A 25,236-nucleotide genomic window follows, 5' to 3' on the forward strand; every position below is an offset into this window, starting at 1 on the left:
CAGAGGAGATTGAAGCCAGTATGATGATAACCCTGAAAGAAGTCGAAAAAATACGAATGCATACCGATCCCTATAATACTTTCCAGGAGAGCAGATTCTCACTCCCTAGCACTAGTCAGCTTATAGATATAACTTCTTGGCATGGACTATTATCCCTAATATATGGATACTCGGGTTATAGCCGAACCCACCATATTAACACAGTCAATGCATATGAGCTCCTGCAAGATCGTGCAAAGGAGCCAACATGCATCAGACACCAAATACTTGGAAGAAAAAGGAAGGTTAGGTCGACTGGCCTCAAACCTAACCTGGACGCTTGGCCATGGATCAAGAAAGATATCAATATTGGCGGACCACCTCAAGCGAATCCAAGACATCCAGAACACCCGGCCATGGTTACAGACTACTTTACAAGATGGATAGAAACCTCAACATCCGAGCACAATAGCTCAACACGAGCCAGGAACCAACCCATTGCCGCTATGCTAAAATTAAAGCTAGACGAGCAGAAGGATAGCTGACATAGTCATTTATACAATGCCCTATGGACATATCGGACTATCCAAAGAAAAACAATGGAGATGATTCCCCTCGTGCACAACAGCTACGAAGAAGCGTTCACATCATCCAGAGCACTAACCCTAGTAAAGGAGACGAAGCTAAGAAAATAAACCCGAGATCGAATACGGCGATAACTGAGCCAAGTGATCTCGGGGAAAACCAAGGAATGATTCCACGAAGAGCGGAAACCCACCATCGGAAACTAATCTGAAAACACATCAAACGTGTTCGTCAGAGGCAACTTAACCCAGGCGATAAAGTCTGGCGCGAGGTCCCACCATACCAGCGTGAGTTTGGAAAGTTCACTCCCACTTGGGAAGGGCCACTAACAATCATAGCCAAGATAGACAGTGGAGCACACAGGTTGCTCAATCCAAATGGGGAAGAACTAGAACACCCATGGAATACCAAATATCTCAAGCAATACAATGCTTAAACAGCTCATCGCTTAGAAAGATATATCATGAAAATGGGACAATACCTCCTACTTGTAAAAGGTCATGAAACCTTACTTGAATGTACTAAGGGCTCATAAGCCCTCTTTTGGGAATAATAAAACTAATCCTTTTGTGTACTCTTCTTATTTATTTTCTTATTTCACCTTTTTCTTTTCGATTTTCGTTTAATTTTTTGCTTTAGCTTTTCTTTTTTACTTTCTGCATATAGCATCATCATATAATCATATCATAATTTCCAAAATCCCATCAAGACCATGGCACGGTGCTAGCCACACCTTCCATTCCACAACGAATGATGCGATTAAATACCTAAGCTGCCCGAGACGGACACAAACCTAAGGCAATGCCATCTATCCCATTGGAGCAAGATGAAGCGGGGGACACCCTAAGCTACCTAAGACGGAAATAGACCTAAGGTAATGCCATCACGATTATGAATCGGATGATGTCCTGCCATAACAAGAGATATCCAGAATCAAGGAACTTACCTTTGGCTAAGGCAGGAATCACTTGACCGAGATATCTCCCTCTAAACAATGGTACACAACCACCTAACCATGGGGCAACTGTAACCTAAACTGGACACTATTAAAGCCAAAAAAAGGAGTGTGCCATACTCAAAATCAACACTGTAAGAGATGGCTTAGCAAACTAAGGAACTGATCATTCCTTGGCTCTGTAACCCATGGTTGAATCCAAAACATGCACAAAATCTCCCGGAAGCCACCAAAAATACACACCATGTGACACAATTTAACAAAAGAATTTGTCATTCATATAAACAACTACTTCAAAAGAAAGTATTGATGCCTCCCACACATGAGGACTTACTAAAGTGTAAGTAGCAAAATAACGCCTCCAACATATAGGAGAAGACTTGGTTAGCATACTAACTAATCCAAGCAAATATTTCCTCGCTAGGAGCACGAGGACATACCAACAAAATAGAGTTTGTTAAAAAGAACAAAAAAAACAAAAAAAAAAAAACACATCACCTCCACAACATGAGGCCTAACCTCAAACTAACAGCAATAAAAAGTTTCTCAAAGAAAAGAACTGCACAAGCAAGAAAATCCACAAACTTAAGCTTGTTCATCATTAACAACACCCTGATCAGTGTCCATCTGATCCTCGCCCTCGACAACATCAGGAGCAATTTGCTCGGGCTCGCGCTCGACGGGTTGAAGAGGAACCACCACATTGGCAGCAGCAGCAGCGACCCTTTGACGCTCACGAAGGACGGCGGACTTTCAAGCCTAGGTTATTAGGACCTTGTACTCAGCACGAAGGTCGTTCAACTTTTGGTTCTTATCAGCACGTTCAGCCTCCAGCTCCTCCTTGTGACTGTTCACCAATTCATTAAGCTCTTCATCAATACCTTGCCTTGTTGCCTTCACTTCCTCCAATTGCTTCTCCAACTTTGCATTGCGCTTACGAGCCTCTGCAAAAAAAAAAAAGAGATAGTCAATACCGCATAACTAACAAAATCCAGGTGATGGGAAAAGTCAAAGCCACTAATAGGCAACCTTCATGCTCAATCAAAACACAAGATGAAGTCTGTTCCACTTGGGACTTTTGATTATCTAAAGCACTAATTTGCGCCTACGCAGGAGTTATGGCAACATCTCCAGCCGGGCACGATAGCATGTGCCTATCATGATCTCTCTCAAGTTGAGCATAGTCTCGCTTAAGACGAGCCAATTCCTCTCTATCATCTTCCGCCTGCAATAGTAAAAGCTGATGATCGGATTGCCACTCAATCAATCCATCCTTTTGAGCTCGCAGAAGCTTAACCTCATCTGAACGAGCCACAACCATTTTCTTAGCTTTATCTAACATCACACGAAGTTCAATAATCCAATCTGGATGAACTTCCACATCTTGATGAAGTTGAGCATTTTCATCTCTCAAAGAATCAATCTTGCACTGACAAGAACTCACATCGAGCTTCAGATTGCAAATTTCCCTAACATGTCTATGGCCATTATTATCTATCTTCTACTCTAAACGTTTGACGGTAACTACCAATAGAGGGACTATTTCAGAACTCTAAAACCTAATATGAAGTCGAAGAAATTGGACAAAGGAAAACATAAATACTTTTCAACTTCTTCTTATCCTGACGAAAAGACAACGCTTCCTGCTTGGCCATTTCCACAGAACGGCGAAGATTCTGGTTTTCATGCTCTACCGTCCTAATTCGCTTCCTAGCAACACGAGTCTCGGACAGCATCCCAACCCTCAGATTGTTGCTCTAGCAAAACAGACAACAACACGAGTTAGATAAGCCTTTAATTGGAGCAACAACATACTAAAATGGACTATTACAACAAAAAGCCAAGATTTTAACACATACCCATTGCACAAGCTGATGCTGAGCGGACTCAGATAGAGAAGATAAGATACGAGCTTGCTCGTCCTCGCTCAGCTTAGCATACTGTTCCGAGCAACACATCTTCATCGCCTCGGACTCGCCACCAAATATGGAGGTAGACGAACTAGAAAGACCACTGGAGCAGGAGGAAAACCACTAGCAAAAGTACTTGGTACGCCACCACTCGGAACCACAGGTACAATGTCCCTAACACCACCGCCAGCCCGAGCACATACATCGGGAGTAACACCCTGGTCAGCGAGATTACTCGCCTGGGGCATCCTCGCATCCGATAATATATCAGTGCTACCAGGATTGGTGGGATCATCCAACAAGGCTTGGTCAAGATCATCAAAAAATGCATCACCAAGATCCACCATCTCACCCTCACCAAACAAAGCATTAATGTCGACGTCAAGAGCGTGCTCTTCAATCACATGGGGGTTAGATGGCCCAGAACCATCAGCAATTCTCCTCCTTTGCACACACACTCAAATAGCATCACATGCTATGGAATAAAACATGGGAAAGGTATATACACGCTAATAACAAAGTAGTATTTTATACCTTAGCATCCTCAGCAGCACGAGCAGTCTGTGACAAGCGCCTACGAAAAACGACCCATTTGAGCAACCACGACTTATAAGCCAGAAAATGATCATGCATCTCGGGGATCCCGGGAAAAGCATCGCCAACCTCATTCCAGCCAAAGATGTAAGGCCCCACAATGCGAATAGGAGCCACATACCATTTGGGGTCATGAGTCTTACGAAGTGTGAGTTGAGTAGAATGAGGAGAGTCCAAATCGGACATAAGAACAGGACCTTGGATAGGTTTTCGAGATCGAGATTTACCCACCCCAAAGCCTTCAAAAGTATCGGACTGTTGGCACCAATAGTTCTCCACGTAGGTCGCAGGCGTATACAAATTTTTCTGCTCTGAGACGAACTCGTTCAACTCGTGATCAGTGACCTTGCCTAGGCTTCGCCGAGCGCACTCTCGAGCAATCCGATCAAAATTACCATTGGGCTGAAATATAGATCGTTGGGGGTTAAGCTTAGTGAGTGCCTCGTACTGGAAAGGATCAAGCGGGCAGTACATAGGAAGACGGAGCCCAGCATCAAATTGACCCACCGCCACGATGATCTCGTTGGGACCACAAGGGTTATTCTCAAAAAGCTGCTTTGATAGAACACCGTCCTGACCCTCCGGAGTGGCAAAACTGATGTCAAATCTTTGAAGATGATGTTTAATCCTCACCATACTCAAAAAATCGGCGTCAGACATACCCGAAGAACGGTTAGTGCTCGGAGTCCTCATCGGCCCCTTACCAGTATTATAAGAAGAGAATCGGAACTTGAACCGGTAAAAGCAACCGGCGAAAAAATACCAAAAAGGAGGCAAAGACGGAAATGTTAATCTCCACAGTAACTTCGCAATTGAGAAGCAATGGCAAGAACTATTGATAATCACACAAAGACAGTAGAAACCATTAAAATGGCGTAAACCACCGACGAAAACGAAGAACAGTGAGAAGAATAAAGGAAAAGAACCTTACCGTCTCTGAGGTCGAGAGGGAGAGTTTCTCACAGACATATTAAGCTTCTTTATAGGGAACAAGAGGTTAAAGAGAAACAGCAAAAGACAGAGGAGAGAAAGAATGAAAAAGTTCTGAATCCTGAACAGAAGAAATAAAGACGACATTCTCTTTTCCCAAGAGATTTTATAAGAGACCGATGAATAACCAACCGGCGCCTCAAATCCAACAGGTAAAAGTGCAGAGGTGGCGAAAATCTTGGACGTGGCGAAAAAGACAGGACAATTACAAAGTATTCTTCCCATCATACCCTTGGAAAGTTGCAAATAAAATGAACAAAATATGAGGGTAAATCACCCGATAGCCACGTGTCAACATCTCAATAGATATCATGATGAAATGATGGGATAGAAGCACGAATCATCTGGTGAAAAGGTGATTTCGTTTGAATCGAGACACCTACTACAAGAACATGAATGACACGTGTAAGGAGCAGTCTAATCTTCTCAGACGGTCAAGTCTATAAAGGAGGACTGCATTTAATGAAGAGATAAGAGCGGATCTACATCGTGATGGAAAGCTCTGACGATTTATACTACAACCCAGAGGTGATGCAGCACGAGGTTCTCCAAGGAAGAGCTACACGATGGCGAGTAGAGAAAGACAATTCGGGAGGAGAACCCATCAATCCATCACGAGGGACAGTATAAAACTCGCCCGAAGCAACGAACACGATGTATGAAGACTCCACCAGCTTGACGAGGCCAGACCTTCACGAGCTTAGTTTTCCTATAAATACCAGTCCATATAGAAGGAGATGAACAACTTATGTATTATTAGATGGTCTTTCTACAGAGAATTCCTGAGAGAGATCTAGATAGAGAAAGAGTAAGAAATTTGAGTGATATTTGTAGCTCTTTCAAGGGTAAGACCTTATAATCAATAAAGAATACATCTTCTTCCCGTGGACGTAGGTCTTCATGGCCGAACCACGTTATATACTTGTGTTAATCTTTACATTTCATGTTCTTTACATCTTGTTTATCTTGAATCTTGAATGTTTAGATAGTTTATAGCCTTTAGATTTACTTGGGTGTAGCCATCAGAAAAGATGCAACTACAGAGTCAATATTGTTTCTTGCGTTTTTTTCTCTTTGTTAAAGTATGGAAGTATTTGGTGTTATTATCCATGTATTTCAAGAAATTATCTCTGGATTTTTGCTTATGAAAGTCATGTTGTATCTGGTGTCATTTCTTAAGCTCTTCATTTATTTCAAAAGCTTTGGAAGTGTTGTATGTTGAGTGAGGTAGTCGTTGTATTTCAGACAGTTGATTTTGAAGCATATTAACTTTTTGATGAATGTCACCAAAATGTGTAATGTTCTATCTAGAGAGAGCAATTCTAGTGAATTGTAATTTTTTGATGAGCTTAAAACCTGCATACCCTTGTACTTCTTTTTCCCAAGCTTGAACTATCTCAAAAGCGCAAAAATTGTCATGCAACCATGTTTGAAAAAACTTGAAAGGTTTCCATAACTTTGGTTGATTATAATATGTAACCTTCATTATTGGACAATGCTCACTACCATTCTGAACAAGATGCAGTAATTTAGAATCAGGGAAATTTGTATTCCATTATGCATTACCTAAAGCCATATCAATTCTTGATCTCTTTTTGCCCGTCCCCAAATTGTTGCTTTTCCATCTATGCTCCTTACCAATAAAACCAATATCTTCTAGACCAACTGATTGAAGAATAGAATTTACCCATCCATCACCTGAAGAGGAAGAAGAAGAGTTATAAGTGATCAGATTTATATTTACATCACCCAAAAGAATACATAGTTTTTTTTTTTAATTACAATAGCCATGCATATAATAAAGAAGCTATTCAGGTTGACTTGGATCATCTTGAATAAGATCATGAATCATGTTTTCTTCACAATTGAGAATCCCACAACTGAATCGATCCATTTTTCCACATAAGAATTAATCCTCTAGAGAGACATACTGGTTCATGATATTTAATACTTGGATAATTAAAAGAGACTAATAAAGGCGTTAACTTAGCTTTTTCTAATTTGGTTTCACATAAAAAAATCATGTCTGGATTTTGAGTCCTAATTAGATCTCTTAGATGGTCTCTAGTATTTATGTTTTTAAATCCTTGGACATTCCAAGAAAGTAGTGTTGTGATAACCAAGGTATAACAAAAAAATAACTTAGATGGTCTCTAGTATTTATGTTTTTAAATCCTTGGACATTCCAAGAAAGTACCTTCATAGTGTTGTGATAACCAAGGTATAACAAGAAAATAAGTGCCAATTTTTTTGTTACATTCATAGTGTTGTGATAACTAAGGTATAACAAGAAAATAAGAGCCAACTTTTTTGTTCTGAGGGAGAGTGTAATGACCCATCTCTCCACCGATATTGTTCCCACTTAGCAACTGCGGTTATCCGACAGTGTGGGGTTTTTAACGAGCGGAAACTTCCCGGGAGGTCACTCATCCCTGGATTACTCCTGCTCGTACACGCTTAAGTGCAAAGTTTTCTGTCAACTCTGGAGCCAAATGTGCTGAAAAGGCATCAGTGTTAGGATAAGACAAACCATTACTTATATTCCATTTGGCCAACCACTACCGAATATTGGGGTATTACAATACCACCACCTTAAATTGTAGCCGTCCTCGGCTCTAGAATATATATTGAATCCAAGATCTCCGACGTTCCCTTCCCCTCATAAGACAAGCACCTGTACCAACCTCGTCCAACGTACCTTCCCACCCTCGATAGGTGAACCGTCGTCGGATCTGATACCATTTGTAATGACCCTTCCCTCCACCGATATTGTCTCCACTTAGCCACCGCGGTTATCCGACAGTGTGGTATTTTTAATAGGCATCGTTGCGGCATCCAACAACTTTCCAGGAGGTCACATCCATGGATTACTCCCGCCCGAACACGCTTAACTGCAAAGTTTTCTGCCAACTCTGGAGCTAATTGTGCTGAAAAGGTCCCAGTATTAGGAAAAATCTACAGTTAAGCATGCTTGGGCGGGCCAATTGTTCCTGCCGGTGAACCTGATATCATGATTACTATCAGTTGGGGAAAATGTGTTGGTCTACCTACAGTGAAAACTATCAGTTTGCACCAAAATGTATTGACCGTACCCTCTCGACAATAATCTTTTTTGGGGTTCTTGTTGTGGATACAAGAAATGGATCAGTCAGCTGGAAAGAAAAAACTTATTGACATACTTGTAAGCGTACTAACTCGTTACTAGTGTTTCTGTTTTTTGTTTATCTAGCTTGTAAGTATAACAGGCTCTAAAAGATCAGCATTGACGTTTGTAACTAAGTATTTTGTTCTTTCCCTCAACTCCTTGAAGAAACCAGTGAACTATTAGATATCAATCTTTTCAGATAACACAAAGGAGACAAACCCAGAAAGTATTCGTGAATATCAACGTTGTAGATTTGCAGGTATTGAACTCGTGGATAACTAATAAGCTGCATAGTTACCACCCTGAATTCTCACCTCAGTAGGCCTTGTAACTACGAGTGTACTGCAACCTGATTTCTAGTCTGGCGTCTATCTATACAAGGGACGTTCTGATTTGATCAATTAGGCTTTGAACCTCAAAAGGACGAATAAAAGTAACCAGTTGACAAGGGGGTTACTTCATATCAGTTTAGGTTTTGCCATTTTCGGCCGTGTACAGTTTTCCTAAATAAAAATGGAATTTGATTTCAAAAGAAAAGAAAAATTAAAATTAAAAAGAAGTTAAGTTATTATCACAAACAATATGGCCCATGAAGGTCGTTATTAGCACGACGCTCTAACCAACTGAGCTAATGGGCCAATTTGTTTGTAAGAACAGAAACAATTTAAATAGTAGAAACTAACATTTAGTCCCAAAGTTAGTGGGCTTTAGACACTCTAGTCCAGCGTCCTCAGGCCTAGTACTCCCTAGTCCAAAAAAACCCCGTGTAAACAGTTTGGTCCAAATAACGAGTTAGTCCAAACTCGTAACGATCCAAACTAATCCGTTACCATATATAATTACCCTTCCGTATGAGCATACATGAATAAGAATGAGTTTTTTATTTTTATAATTACCCTTCTGAGCATTCTGTCATATATTGGTACATGCGTACATATTTTTACACTAAAACTTTCTCTTTGATAAATGCATGGGTTGTTTTGTTTGAGTCAATGCTTTATTTCTATTGTTTTCTGCAGATGTATACATACTTATATACTAGTATGGTCTCTCATGATTTTATGTTCTGTCTTGCGGATATGGATGTTGAATTTGGAATTTTGAAGGTGTGTACATAATTTTACACCATTGTGTTGTCTCAATATTATATGGCATGCTTTATTGGTATGCATATGTACCCTTATCCACCTTTTACATTAATTTTTTTTTTGGTAACAGGTGCATGAATCATTTGGTCACAGTTAATGAAGATTGTTGGACATGGATACGATGCAAAGATAATTACCTCTTGATTATTCTATTTATAAATGGTGGATGTCACTAGGGTAAGTTTCTTTACCTTCACAATTGAACTTGAAACCTTATTTTGAGCATTTTCACCCTAGTAATGATGCAGATGATTTTCGGATTGATGATATGTCATACTTCAAACTTGTTAGGAATTATATGATTTTATATGTTATAAATTTAGGGACTCAACCTCAAAATATTTTATTCAATATGGGTAGTGATATTGTTGCTTAGGTACACGATTCAAGTTGTATGTGTGTATAAAATGGTGCACATTGTGCTGTCTCATTTATATATGGCATTTTATGGGTACGGATGTGCACAAGTTGATTGTTTTGAAGATGTGGATAGTTCTGCAACTAAGTGTACATAGTTGTATACATGTTTATTATTTTTAAATTTGCGCATAGTTCCGCAACTTTATGTTGTTTTGCTTTTTTCAGACCATTTCATTGGTATTTTATGTTTTATTTTCCAGGTTGAAGATTATCGTATTGATGTCTAAGAGACAGGTAAAAGCTCTTACGGATAAGATCATTAGTCTCATATCCAGGTCTCCATTTGGAAGACGAAGAACTCAACACAATAAAATTGTTAGAGAGAAGTAAAGAATACCTATGATGTGCACTGAGTGCTTTACTTACCCCTCCCTTGATGATTTAGTATCCTTCTTGCTTATGGTTTTGTGCTTTTTTTCTTTCATGTATCTTGTTAAAATGGATGATATATATTATCCTATTTATTTGAAGAATCTAGTTTGGTTTTTACTTCAATACACGTGTCTTTATTTCTGCAGGTATGAATAATATTTTGACATGTCAGTACATGTTCAACAACATGTACATTTTAATTTTCTAACCTGTCAGTAGATGTGCACCATCATGTACACATGATATTTTTTTTACCTATAATATACCCTGTAAATTTGATGCAAATCCACATTCAAAACATCATTCACACTAGTAATAAGATTAATTCAAGGTTTACTAGTAATAATACTTGTTTAAGAAAGTTAAGAAACATAGTTGTCAAAAGTTTAACAAAGTTACAAACAATTTAAGAAAGTTTCAAACAACAATCAAGTAGTTGCTCTCCTACTTGCACGCTAATCTTGGTATTCTTTATCTTTTGCGATATTTTACGGTTTGGCAGGATCACCGATAGGTTTCTGCAGGTTCTGATGCTACCATCTCCAATAAGTATGTACACACCTACAAAAATCAGACAAATCCAACTTCAAAAATTATAAAACATGTCATATATCCATGAGATAGCTTACTAGTGTACTTGTATGTACACCCAACAAATCCAACTTCAAAAATTACAGGACCCGCGACATTCGTACTCACGAAACGGATCATATATCCATGACATAACATACTAGTGCACAACTATGTATACACCTACATAAATCTTACAAATCCAATCTTCATGCTCACACAAGAAAGGTCATATGCCCATGGCAAGATACAACAATGTATAAGTATGTACACACCTATAAAAATGGCACAACCTAACATTCAAAACCACAAAATAGGTCATATTCCCATAAGACGATACATCGGTGTACAAGTATGTATACAACTACAAAAATTTGACAAATCCAACATACATGCTCATACAAACACATGACATATGTCCATGACATGATACATCAGAGTACAAGTATGTACACACCTATAAAAATGGAAAAACTACAACATTCAAAACCACAAAACATGTCATATCGCCCATAACATGACACAACGACGTACAAGTATGTAACTCCTGAACAAATCTAACAAAAACATCATGATGCCCACGAAATAATCCATACATCCTTGAGCTATCATACATGTGTACAAATCTAAACACAACCACAACTAATTTAAGTAAAATAGAATTCATACTCACATTATAGTCCATATACCTCTGAAATAACATGTTGTTGTACAACTTTGTGCACAACTAAAACAAATCTAACAAAAACAACATTCATACCTACATAACAATCCATAGACCCCTGAAATAACATTACAATGTATGAATTTGTACACTACCACAACAAATCTTTACACTACCAACATTCATGCCCACTGAACAATCCATACATCCCTGAAACAGCACTGCGGTGTACAAAACTTTACACTATTACAAAAATTCTAACAAAAACGACATTCATACACACAAAACAGTCCATACATCCCTGACACAGCACTGCGGTGTACAAATCTGTACACTATCACAAAAAATCAAACAAACACAACATTGACACACATAACAAGCCATACATCCTTGAAACAACATGTCATTGTACAGATCCGTACACTATCATATCAAATCTAACAAAAATAGCATTCATACACACATAATAGGCCATACATCCCTGAAACAACACGTCGGTGTACAGATCTGTATACTATCACAACAAATCTGACAAAATAGCACTCGTACACACATAACAGTCCAATATATGAAAGTAGCTGATGATCTTATCTTTTGTTACTTGAATAGATGTTGAATCTTCTTTTGTTGTTGTTTTTTCTTCTTTGAAGGTCTTGATTTCTCTTCAATCACCGATTTCCTTTTAGATAATGATGGTTTTGGATCTTTTACTACCTGATTAGATGTTGAATCTAATGTTTGTCGTCGTTTTGTTCTCTTTAAATCTCTTGATTTGTTTTAATTCATTGATTTCGATTTAGATGATGATTCTGGACTATTTTGTTGTTGTGTCTTCTTCACCATGATGTTACTGCTGCTGCGATGTTCATCCATAGCTAGGTTTTTGATTTGAATCTTCACTAGTTTTTGTTTCTTTTTCTCTCGGTTAAATGATTATTTTGATTTATTTTCTTTTCGTTTTTTTCATCTAGTTTTTGTTCAGGTATTGAGAAAAATAACGGTTTTAATTCGCAACACATGTGGATTACAAAACGTGTGAAGGATGTTAATGTCTTTGCATCTTTTTTGGACTAATATGTACCTTGTTGACTCGGGATGGACTAAACAGTACTTTTGGACTGGTTTTTGGACCAAACCGTATTTTTCCCATTTAAATATTATTTAGTATTATAGCAAGAGCGAGTTTGCAGCTTTCGCTCTTCCCAGCGTGATTCCGAACTCTTTCTAATGTTACAGAAAAGTACTAATTTACAATCAAAACTACAATGAATGGCTTGGGTATCTGATATATTGGAAAAATCAACGGCTTTCTAATGTTTCCATGCAAGCATTATCATATGGCTAGTTCAAATCCTCGTGAATGATATTTCCGGCCATAGCTTGATGGTGAATCTTACTCATCTTTATCGTCATCATTCTCATCGTAGTGAAAAGGCAGTGGTACTGATTTGAATGCCCTATACTTGCCCACATTGTTCAAATGCTCATTCTCTAGCCTGAAACATCAACCCATATATATTTAGTACAATTGCGTTGCTGAGAGTAATGCACTGGCTATAATGATAAAAGTGAGGTTAATGTGATTGCATTTTTAATAAATTTAAGCTTTAATTATTACGCACCTAAAGAAATTCCATATCCCGCGCCTAATGATCTCTAAACAAGCAAAGATGGTGACCATAGCTTCCATATGTAGAAAAGAAAGTTTAAAATTGAATACAGTTTGCAACCAGGCGAATCGAAGCAAGATATTGAGTGCCTGCATTTGAATTCCATAATGTTGTCAGTGATGTACAACTGTATATTAAGTCATTCGAGAATATCAGCTTATTAGTGTCAGTGGTAACTTACGATGGCTCCAAAGTAAACATTTTGTTGCGGGATAAGAAGTTTATCTCGCAAAAACCGATTCTTGGAGTTCTTCTGGAAAAGTCCCCAATCTAGAACAATATCCCAGTAAGTGCTAATAACAGCTGAAATTACTGAACTCAGTACTGCCAGTGTGAACCATGCTGTCGTGTTATTCAATTTATGAGCTGCTCTGATGGCCACAGCAACGATTGTTGAGAAGTACTTTATTGCATTATATCCTTGCATTGCGTCTTTCTCCTCAAATAAACGGCGCAGGCACTGAAAAACAGAACAAGCTATTTAGCATCAGAATGCTGGAAATATTATCTACTCTATTCATGGTTCAGCATAGGTCCAAGTTTTGATCTAAAGAGGAAAACAAATTTAGCGAACCTGAAATAAACGGAATAAATATGGTATTGACCCCACGATGAAGTTGAAAACTTTAAATGCATCGCTCTTCTGGCAAGAGCTATCTCTGGATTTGAAACCGCCCCCGCCATAATAGCAAATATAGTATTCAATACTCCTTATGGCTTGGACCTGAAACAAAGAAGAAGAACATAGTAAACTTTAATTGTTTCCAGATAACCAATTTTGACGTGTCGATAAACACGGTGTGAACACCAAGAATAAGGATCTAACCTGGCTAGTTAACTGATCTGCCAAGAAAAAATCTGGTAGGACAACCTGAAAAGCAAGAAAAATATCAATATACGTACTGTTCCTGCTGTGTGACATTTCTATTTCTCAATGGAATGTAGTATGTGATTTACCTTGTAAAAGGGAGCACAAATACAATGGAACAAACAAACGAGTAAGAAATATCGACTTGAACGGTATACGATATTGAAGGGGCAAACCGTTACTGCAAATACAAACTGCACAGAGAGATATTTGCATATGTTAGCTTAACTAGTTCATCATTTGATTAAAGCTGGAACATCTCTCGGAAAGAAAGAGATGGTATCTTACAAGGACTAACAGAAGCGGGACTAATTCCGTCAGGGTCTTGAAATCTTTGGTGTTCTTGTCCATTTGCATATCTAAGTTTGCGAGTACGCTTGCCAGTGCAAGTGTTGCAAGAGCTGAGCTTATGAGGAAGACTTCCCTATAGCCCAATTCAGTTCCTTGCTTGAACCCAAATATGAATGGATAATTAACCCGATAACGTCTCCAGACATAGATATTCATCCCGTACATGAGCATATGAAGGATAATAAAACCAAATAAACTACAAACAACAAGTATTCATTGCGTAAGCGAGCATATACGAAACTATGAACAGCGTATTACAGAATCCTTATCAAGTCAGAAGGGGGATTTTCACTTACCTGTAAAGGGGAAACAAAGTTTCCATGTACTGCGTAGTCCCTTCCGTCCCTAATATGTTACGAGCACGCACAATCAGTATAAGAGCTGCCAAGAGAGCTAAAGCGCATCCGGCAAAGAAACCCAGGGAAAATGTAGTTCTATGCCTTTCTCTCTTTGCAGCTGGTCTCAAAATTCTTATGCCTTTGCTACGATTTGCATTTGTGAAGTGCTTGATAAAGGTAGCTTCCACTCTCTCCATAAGCCTAGTAACCTGAAATGCGCGACAAACCAAATAACAAAAATTAATTCATAGTGATTGGGAAAAGGAAGACAAACGCAGACTAACAGTGCAAACTTACCCCATCAAAACTGCCAATGTAGGAGTTATCCACCATGTGTAAGTAAGATTTCGATGCGTTTCTTGAAGAGATCTTGTCGTACTTCTTCATGATCTTTGAAAATGCCAAGACATTCAAAAAACTGTTTCGTCCAGCAATTAGAAAACAAAAAGAGCAGGTTCAATTAACCTGTAAACAAGATATGATTCATGAATGTAAATCAACATAACAACGATAAATTACCTGAAACTCTTCAAAAGTCGAAGCTCTGAATACAACTCAACGAAAGCTTGTTGAAGTTGCTGTTCAACTTTATGTAGGTTCTTTCTTCCATAAGTAATTTCGTTGTTTTTAAGCATTCCCTTTATGGTTGATCGTGGTGTATCAAGTGTATTGTTGAAGGTCACATGATTAAGGACGTCTAATGAAGCTGGTCTACTAACTGCATCCGTACTAGTTGAATCAGTGAATCGTCTGCCACCACGAACAGAATCATCCGTACTAATAGCATCCATATGCGGCATTGCTGCATAAAAATCAGCACACATTCAGTAACTTGATTACTTTGAAATATGAAACTTATTTAAATATAACGACATATCTTCCAGATCAGAGCTATGTAATAAGGGACGATCTAGAAGTACCGGTCGGAGAAGGAAGTGCTGAAATAGTGACAGTGGCCGGAGAAGCAACTCTAGGTGACGTAAGTGAAACAGCAGCAGCAGAAGCAGCAACACCAGAAGTTAGTTCATTCATCTCGACTGACCAATTGACGGAATGATGATTAGTTCCATCTGGATTCTCAACTTTAATCCTGAAAGCAATCAGAGCGTCCATTTGTTTGTTCAACAAATCAGCTTCTTTCATAACTTCCTCAACTTTGCTTTTGTAAAACTTGTTCACTTTGTTGAATTCATCATCTAATCTTCTGAAATACACAAGTTCGTATTCAGCTCCAACGTTAGATGACTTCAAAAACTTGGTTTCGTAATGATGATCATGATTTTGTTGATTATTATCAACAGCAGTAACTAGTATGACTTGATCTTCAATATCCCCATGATCTGCTTCTCCTGATACTTTAGGACTTCTTAAATTACTGTACCTTCTGCTAAGACTAGTAAGACCACTAAAAGATTTGTACAGAGACATAGTTCTTTTCAGGGGTGATGAAGGATGATGTGGTTTATTTTTATGATTAAAATCTTGAGTATCTTTTAAAAGGGTTTTCAGATAATCATAATTCATGTAGGCTTCTTGCCATTCCGGTACCATTTGAGACTTGAACTCCATCCCGAACTTCATCTTTAACAACTTTTAGCTCAGTTAACACCGCAAGAGTTGTTCTATATTTTGCTCAGATATATAGAATCTCCCGTGCCTATAAAAAAAACAAGGAAATGAATAGAAAAAAGAATAAGTAGATAAGAAATGTGATGAGTTTTTTCTTCTATGTCTAGCAAGAAAGAACAGAGAAACACGGTACATCAAGTAATGCTATCAATATATTCAAGAAAAACTTCCGAGATAAATAATACTCCTAGAAAAGACAGTAATCTAGACGTACGTGGATAAAATCAGATCATCAGCTAGCTCACTTGTTCAGATCCTAGAGTTGCATCCCATAGCGACAACCCAACTAATCCAGAGGCTGGATTTGGAAGACTTTTCTGTTGATTTCTAGGCGGGGTTAAATAATTAATACACTTACCTCCGCAACTACTAGTGTACTATTAAGCCCAATCTAACTAATTTCGCCCCCATACCTGATTGATATGTCTATAGAACAGTAACAGACTTAAATTGTTGCATGCAGAAAACAATAAGATACGCAACGAGTACATGAAATATATCATCATATTATTCGCAGAAAAAAGTAAACTTGAAAAAATAATTTTGAGTTGGGACTCTGTCACCGGTGTTGGCTGCTTTCCTTCCTAACAACCTATATCACAGTATAAGGTATTATTCTGCAATCAACTAGAAATATGTGTCTTTGTTGATTTAGTAACCACCAACCACTGTTACAGGTGGAATGAGCGAAACAGAATGGGACTGCAGCTAACAGCATTAAAAGAAGAAGACCGACAAAAAGAAGTAAAGACTCAAATGGTAAAAGGGTCGCCAAAAAAAAAAAAAAAACTAAATGAGTCAAGCCACATTCATTCATAGTACCATACAGCTGACCAGCTATAACCAGGCTGCGGCTGCCTCACTCACTGTACCAAAGACATTAAGAGCTGCCTGTAGTACCCCACCTTAACTAGGGTGATAGACTCTGTGGGCAACTGGGCATGTTACCGGTTCTTATCTCCTTAAATGCACCACAAACCAGCACCGTGATAGAATTAAACATAGGGGAAGAACATCTTTTTGTTTTTCAACTAACTTCTTTGGAAGCATTCTTGTCGTATCAAATCACTCGGCGGTAGTCAACAATAGCCGTCTTACAAATTAAGTGACCATTTTTGTATTATAAATATTCATTACTGTAATATCCAAAGATATAGCACTAATCAATAATAGTAATACAAAACGACTGAAAAAAAATGTTTGAATGCTTCAACTGTTTTTTTTTTTTTGTTTTGAAAGCTCAGAAATTGAAATAATAAATACTCCCTCGTTCCACTTTAGATGATTGTTTAGGGTTATTTTCTTGTTCCACATTACTTGATAGTTTTCATATTTTTCCCACAATACACTAATAGCAATTAATGCTTGAAGACTTTTCTCAAGGGTATAAGTAGAATTTTTTTATATCTCTCTCCATTTCTTAATCTGCGTGAAAACTCCTAAAACATCATCTAAAGTGGAACGGAGGGAGTAAACATTTTTCCTGGAACAAAGGTAAAGGTTTTGGTCATTTATTCAATGAGTGTCCAAATCATAGAAAATACACTGGGAATAAAGGTCTTACTGCAACTCATGATGAAATGTCTCATCGTTATGATTCAAATGAAGATGAAAAATCAAGTGTTGCACTCCTTGCTGAAAATATTAATTTTTATAATTGTAGCAATACTCACATCAATCTTGATATTTTTCCTGGAGAAACTTCTTCAACTATATTGGAGGATAAATTGGATTTTTCTGAGGATAAATTGGATTTTTCTCTATCTACTGGAAATCCTATTGCTAATGTTTCAGGTACCACAATTTGTCTAGCAGCTTGCTCCCCTACGGTGTCTCAACCATCCTCCACTTTGACATGTTCTTATTGTACCCTTAAGGGTCACAGACTCTCTTATTGTTTCAAGTACAAGCATAAAGTAAGATATGTCAACAAACTTCAACGGAGAGCAAATCGATTAGCAAACAAGCTTAAACTTGTTCAAAAGTCGACTGAGGTATGTAAACAAATTTCCTCTCCGAAAAAGAACAAGGTCTAAGCATTTTGTGGAAGAAGTAGTTAGGAACTCTTTCCAAAAACTTCAAGGTGGACAAATCATTGTTCACCCCAACACAGCATAAGTGTGTTGGTTATGCATCTTGTCTTAAGTGCCGGATTTCAAAGAGACAAGAGTTAAGCACATTCAGGTCTTAAAAAGAAAGTTCTTCTCTAGCATTTTTTTTCTTTTGTTTGTTTGGTTTAAAAACTGGTTGATCTTTTCATATCATAAATTGGTATTGGAATGGTCTTTCCTTTTTGGAATATATACAAAAATAGGCATGTTTTGGTACCGAAAATGCTATATAGACAGCTTTATAACAGCTGAGTGACCACAACTTTGACGTGGCTATCCTACGTGTATTACATGTCATAATATTCACTATTTTTTCACTAGAAAACTCGTGTTATTTCTTCTTAGTTCTGCAAGGATTCATTATAATTTAGGGTTTCTTGTCTTGATGAGAAGATTAAAGTGTCAATTCTTAACCTTAATGATGAATTAGACATTTGACTTTGAGGTTTCTGTTGTGATCTGTTAATAATTCAAATTCTAAACAGAGAAAAATAATCGATCAAATAAGACTCAATCAGTATGATCATCATATATATATAACGGCCATAGAAATCAAAATTTCGAAACTACTGATAAAAATCAACAAGTTAGATGGTTTTGAAATCAAATGCTGCAATTAGTATGATGAGATGAAGTTATATAGAAGGGTAACAAGAATTAAGATCTCGAATAATTCAAATCCTTAGAGTTTTACCAACTATAAGTTTTGATCAAAAGCTTTTGTCTGTATATATACTGGTTTGTTAAATTCGAACTTCCATGGATAAACCCCAAATATTGTATGAAACTACCATTTAGTTTCAAACACTAACCAAGTTCTCAACAACAACGATATTCTTTTAAACTCTAGAAGTATTATATGCGATTTCTTAATCCGGAAGAATGATACGATGAAGAACTCCATTAGTAATTTCTGATTAAAAATGAAAGTTCTTTTCGCTCTCTCACTTTTATGTATTATTTTTTAGTTTTTTGGCAACGTGGATAGAAAGGAATACAACTCTCAGCCACGATGATTGCAACGTCGGAAATCGCTGTCACCCCGCTGTTATACAACGGGTCAAGTAGCACGGTTGGTTTTGGTACCTCGTTTTCAAATCTAAGCCACTTTTTTATTTCTTACAAAACTAGGCCAATTGAACGGATTCCATCTCATTCCGTTATCTCAGTCAATATCTCTTGATGGCAGGTCAATATCCCACCAAAATCTCGTTCATGGAGATCTCTTTAACTGGCTGAGATTACTAAAATGCCCTCTCCTTACGTGTCAGTAGTATAGTTATTTCCTCTCACATATTTCGATCTGAACCCCTAATCCAAGATCAGGAAATCTCGAAGATTTTTGAACGACTGTAACTTAATACAATATACATCATTACCCTAAAATCCATTCATTCAGTTCCTCATTTCCTGTTCTTCTTCACATCTCTGTTCTTCACCATCCGTTTCCGAAAACAAAAGAGATTAATGTAGAAAATCTAGGGTTTGAGATGATTTCAGAGAAAGATAGTGGTAGCTGCAGAAAGGGTGGCGTATGTTGAAGGCGAGCTGAGAAAAGGGTTTTGATTGTGGTTACAAGGTTAGATAGGGATGAGTTGCAGTTGATTTGAGAGATGGTGATGAAATACAAGAAGTTGATGGTGGATTTGAGTTGGGTTTGGGTCGGATTTGCAATCTGACTCTAGTTGGAGATGTTACAAAGAAATTAGGGATGTGTGGTTATCTGCGGTTAAGATGAAAATATGAAATTGATGAGGAATTGAAATGATTTTTGGTGATGAGTTTGCTGATTGAGAGTATTGGTGGAGGAGATTCAATAGTTTAATTGTGATGAGAATATGGAGACATGAGTGGTTGCTGTTGAATCAGTGAAATGATAGGTACAAGGTCGTGAAAGGTTGGGTTTCATAGAATTGGAGATTCGGGCAAAATCAGTGAAGAAATGGGTTGGTTGTAAACAACACTGAGTACTCACTTTGTCGGTGGTTTTGTGGTGATGTACGTCCAAGTTTGGTATTGTTCAGGTTCTGGAAATGATTATGAATGTGGGTTTGTTATGAAATGTAACTTTGCAGATCAAGAAAGACATAAGGAGGAGCTAAGAAATCAGCAAGAAGCTACCTTCTGACGCACTGAAACTGGAACACAACCTGTTTGCCGAATTTCCTGAATGACGAGAACACAGAATGAAACGGGAGAGTGAATGAAGACATATGTTGTATACTTGAGATCAGCAGGTGGTGTACATCTACAGAACACGATTTTGAGTAGAAATTATGGGTGGTGCTCGAGTTCAATTGCGAGAGTAATTGCTACAGGAATTCAAATTCGAGGGAGATAAGAAGTTGTGGAAGTAACTAAAGGGGATCTGTGACATGAAAACAAATGGGTTCTCGCATTTGAATGAACATGGAATTTGGTGTTTGTATTGTGAAAAATTGTGTTAGAAGGCGGTATTAAGGTAATGTAATATTAAATGGATAAGGTTATAAAAAAGTAGGGACATATTTACTGTTGAATAAGGATATATTTGTTGGGTTTGGAAAGGAAGGACATATAATTAATATATGATCACGGGATGGGATTAGACTTACATGGTTTTCCATGTCAACTAGGGGTGAGTATGGGCCGATATGGACCGGTTTTTACCTCATCCGCATCCAATCCAATCCACTACGAGTTTCAAATTTGGCATCCGCATCCAATCCAACATCCGACGGATTTGCATCCAATGGATACACGAATAAACGAATTGGGTGCGGATAATCCAATGGATTTGTGTTAATTCAAATTTATAATGAAAAAATAAAACAAATATAGATGACTTTTTATAGAACCTACACATTTTATTTACGTATAAAGCTTTGGATAATTTACTTGAGACTGATTGCATCACAATGGATGAGTATTTGAGCATAAGTCTAAAAGCTTCAGAGATGCCTGGTTGGCAGAAATTGTTTGTCAGTTTGAAAATCGATGAGCGTCATGTTGCCTTTGTACACAAACTTTTAAAAGAACGTTGAGAAATCTTGAATTGAGCTGTGGCAATCGGCAGAGGAAGGTGGTTTTGCCTGTGAAGGGTAATGATGGTGATTCATTGGAAAAGATGCTGATGCTGAGTTATTTCAAAAATGTTTAAGAATGATTGAATGGGTTGTATGATTGCAATTGCAGGTAAGGATACTAATGGGTTTTGAGAGCAACAACAACTACGTTATCCGGGAGAAAAAAAATGCACATCAGGTGTTTGCTTAAATGCCTGAATGGTTTATTCACTATCAAGAGTTGTTAGTCTTGTCATCGCCAGGCAGTGGTGAATGAGTGAGTCTTGGATAGGATGTTGTGGCTGCCAAACATGAAGAAAATGAACTATTGGCAAGCTAGCTATGGCTTGTATGGTTGACGAGAACATATCAGAAGTGGCCTGAGACTGTGATCAGTATCTCGAGGTGGTTTTGAGTTGAGTTTTGCCGATAAGTGAGATGATTAAGAAAATGGTGCTGAGAATGGAGGAGCTTTATTTCTTTTAATATATGATTTAAGTTGAGAAAGAACAAGGCAGAAGTGGGTTGAAGTCATGGTGGTTATGGATTATATACACCCATAGATGGGTTAAACTGAGAATGATGCGTTCTCTTTGGTTCTGAGAATGATGACACGGAAATGGTGGTGATTACAGTACATACATGGGTTGAAATGAAACGATGCCCCAAGTTAAATCAGTGACATAGACTTAAATCATCGATTCAAAGGACTGTTCTGTCATTTTAAGTTCACTTAACTGGGATAACTTTCCATCCATTTCTTTTGGTCAACTTATACCTAGTTTTGTAAGAAATAAAAAAAGAGGTTTAGTTTTGTAAACCATAAGGCCTAGATTTGTAAAAAGCCGTTCCTTTTTGTTTTTTCTTTAAAAGAAGGGTTAAAATCGACAATTATACCCTCTTTAGGGCTGATAATTGAGCGTACGTGAATCCTCTTAGTTTGTATAAAGGTCTCGTAACCCTACATTCCTTTTTACTTCTTTGAAAACTCTTTTCTGTCACAAGTTTGCTTGTGGAGCTTGTTCTGTGAATCTCTTACAAACCCATATTTCTATGGAGACTCCAAACATCATAACTTCTGATGTGAAAGATGTTAATATGATTGTTAAGCTGTCAATCATGAAGGAAAAAAATAGATCTCTTTACCGTCAAATTTGAAAAGAAAAAGGAGGAATGTGAGAAATCCAAGGGTTGTCCCTTCAAATCTTTAGAAATTTTCTGGTGTTCTTGAAGAGTTGAAGGAAATAAGAAAGGAGATGCAAAAATTAAAGACTTTTGTTTTTAGGACTCTTGAAATTCAGAAGGCCCTGGTTCGGCATCAGTCAAGAAGGTTTGTTGAAATTAACTCCTATCTTCATGAACCCTATGTTCCAATGGCTGTTAACGACAAGGAGTTCGGGGACGATAAAGAATTCATCAAAGGTCGTAATGTCTAGGAAACTTCTTATGATAATTTATTCTTGTGTTTTAAGAAGGATAACTAAGGTTTGGAATAGTCATTATTGTGAGTACACATAGCTATTGCCAACGTTTTTAGATTTATTTATTTAAATTCTAAAGTTTATTTGGAAGATGATTTTGCAGTATTAATCTTTATGGTTTATATATTGCAACTTGTTATGGGATATGTGTGTTTGCGTCCGTGAACTATGATTGTCCCATAAGTGCTCAAAATTTAAGTCTATCATACATCATTATGCAAATATTGATAAAAGATAGAATGAACTCTTGACAACAAAAGTTAAGCCTATTATGTCATTATGCAAATATTGATGGAAGATAGGATGAACTTTTGTTTACAAAAGATTAAGTCTATTATATGTCTCTATGCAAATATTGATTAAAAATAGAATGAATCTTTGAATATTCCGCAGTTATGGTCTTTTCTTGATCCACTTCTAGTGCAAATATTGTGTGGCTCCGTAAGTTTTCTTAAGTTGAGCATTTCCGATTAAATTAATCGTGGGTTCTCTTGTGGTTAATTTAATTGAGTATTTTGGATACAAATTCATGTTTCATGTGATTTGTTAATGTCCAAAGAAATCCTTCTTTTCTTGTGAAATTAAGGTCACTCTTGTTGTTCTTTTGGGAATGACATTTTATGGGGGAGAGTTCTTATTTGAACTTGTGCTTAATTGCCAAATATTTGTGGGGAGTGCGGTTGTGGAATATTGTAGGGGTTATCTTGTATCTGTATAAATTCCTTGATGAATGCATTTAGTTTCGGTTATATGATTGCATCTAAACAAAGTTGGTATGTGATTCTCTTTTGATCATGAAGTATCTCTATGAAAATTTCATTAGGATCCCACTAGTTTCGTACCTTTGCCAATTTATATTGACAAAAAGGGAGAGAATTAATGTATAGTTCACACTAGAAATACATATGTTTACAGATCATTATGTAGGGGGGGGGGGGTTTCATGTGAGATGAAGTATTGACTAAGGGGGAGTGATACATATCACCATAGTATTGTTGTCAAAGTTGTGATACAATTGGACTTTGACGCCGTGTAATAATACTAAGACACTGTATAACAATAAGAAAACAATCTTGTGTAATTATTGTTATACCTATGGATCTTCAACAACTATGATGCTGAGTTGAACACATTTAGAATCATTGAAGTACTTGGAAGTGATGAAGATTTCAAGTAATGTTGAAGAACCAAGAAGATCAAGCATTTGTATGAGAAGCTACAAAGTTTATTTATTTTGTAATCCTTATGTATTGATAGTTTCGTCACTAAAATTTACAAAGGGGAGATTGCTAGAGCACTGCTCGGTCGAACTCGCTAGCGTTGCTATCTCAAGCTTGTTTGTCAAGTTTAGTTGCCAAAACTATAAGTCTTGATTTCTAGTCTACTTATAGCTAAGTCTCGGAATAGGATAGTAAGTGTAGTTGACCTTTAGACTCCACGATGTTCTTCGAATAAAGACGAAGAACAACTCAAGGGAACTTGTGGAACTTCATCAACAAAATGTATGTGGAAACTTGAACTCATCTATCACTCTATCTCCTATTTGAAGCAAAAGTCGTATTGCTATATAGACTTCAATTATACACATTTGATATTTCGAGTCGAGTTTATCTCGCTTATCTATTTCTATAAATATGTGTTGGTAAGCTTTCGCTTTAACCAAGTTCATCTTTTATTGTTGACGCAATTCAAAAGATGATCATGTGAAAATCGCCTTATAAAACCTTACATGATTTGTGTGAGATAGTCATTTGGTGTAGACTTGGAATGTTTCATATTGATCATTCGATCACTTAAAAATTGCTTTGAAGCTAATAGCTTATGTGAGACAACTATTCGTCTTCTAAGAATGTTTCAATGATTGAAATGAGGATTTAAAATATATAACCATGTTTTGATATAAACATAGTGTACGTATTCACATTTGTGTAAATTCCAAAACCGTGAACCATAGTATATGCGTACTGGATGGTTGATGGAAGTCCGGGAACTAAGTATGCGTACTCGTACGCGTACCGGCGGTGGTGGTTCTGGTGGCGACGGTGGTGGTGGTTCGAATTGGTGTTGAAGCTTCATAGAAAACAGTGACGGTTGCTGCTATGGATTATTAATGGTGGTTGATGGTTTTGATGGTGGATCTGAAACTACAGCTGATGACATGGTAGCATTTTTCCATCAGCATGGATAAACATCCATTGTTGATCCAACTAAAATGGATAAACTTATACTGTTGATCCAACTGCAATGGATAAACTTCTACTGTGAAATGGATAAACTTCTACTGTTTATCAAGGGTATATCAATTTCAGTTTTATGCCATTTACTGTTGATCCATCATCATGGATAAACATCCACTGTTGATCCAACTGAAATGGATAAACATCCATTGTTGGTCCAACTGAAATGGATCAA

General features: G+C 37.3%; 1 protein-coding gene across 2 annotated transcripts; it reads right to left on the bottom strand.

The window, feature by feature from the left end:
• Nucleotides 1-12,454: 12,454 nt before the first annotated feature.
• Nucleotides 12,455-16,782, bottom strand: LOC113300377 (phosphate transporter PHO1 homolog 3-like). 2 transcript variants are annotated; one of them, XM_026549596.1, is made up of 12 exons: nt 16,403-16,782; nt 15,480-16,216; nt 15,079-15,361; nt 14,857-14,977; nt 14,518-14,768; nt 14,159-14,417; nt 13,960-14,064; nt 13,829-13,873; nt 13,577-13,726; nt 13,184-13,462; nt 12,955-13,091; nt 12,455-12,828 (listed from the first exon to the last, which is right to left on the bottom strand). In XM_026549596.1, the coding sequence occupies exons 2-12, from the start codon at nt 16,138-16,140 to the stop codon at nt 12,726-12,728; spliced, it is 2,394 nt and encodes a 797-aa protein (XP_026405381.1). In that variant the 5' UTR covers nt 16,141-16,216; nt 16,403-16,782; the 3' UTR covers nt 12,455-12,725. The 2 variants fall into 2 exon arrangements, with proteins under 2 accessions (XP_026405381.1, XP_026405380.1); XM_026549595.1 differs by lacking the exon at nt 16,403-16,782 and having other exon boundaries at nt 15,480-16,311.
• Between the last annotated feature and the right edge of the window lie 8,454 nt (nt 16,783-25,236).

The sequence above is a fragment of the Papaver somniferum genome, chromosome 7 (genome assembly GCF_003573695.1).
Source record: "Papaver somniferum cultivar HN1 chromosome 7, ASM357369v1, whole genome shotgun sequence".
NCBI lineage: Eukaryota > Viridiplantae > Streptophyta > Magnoliopsida > Ranunculales > Papaveraceae > Papaver > Papaver somniferum.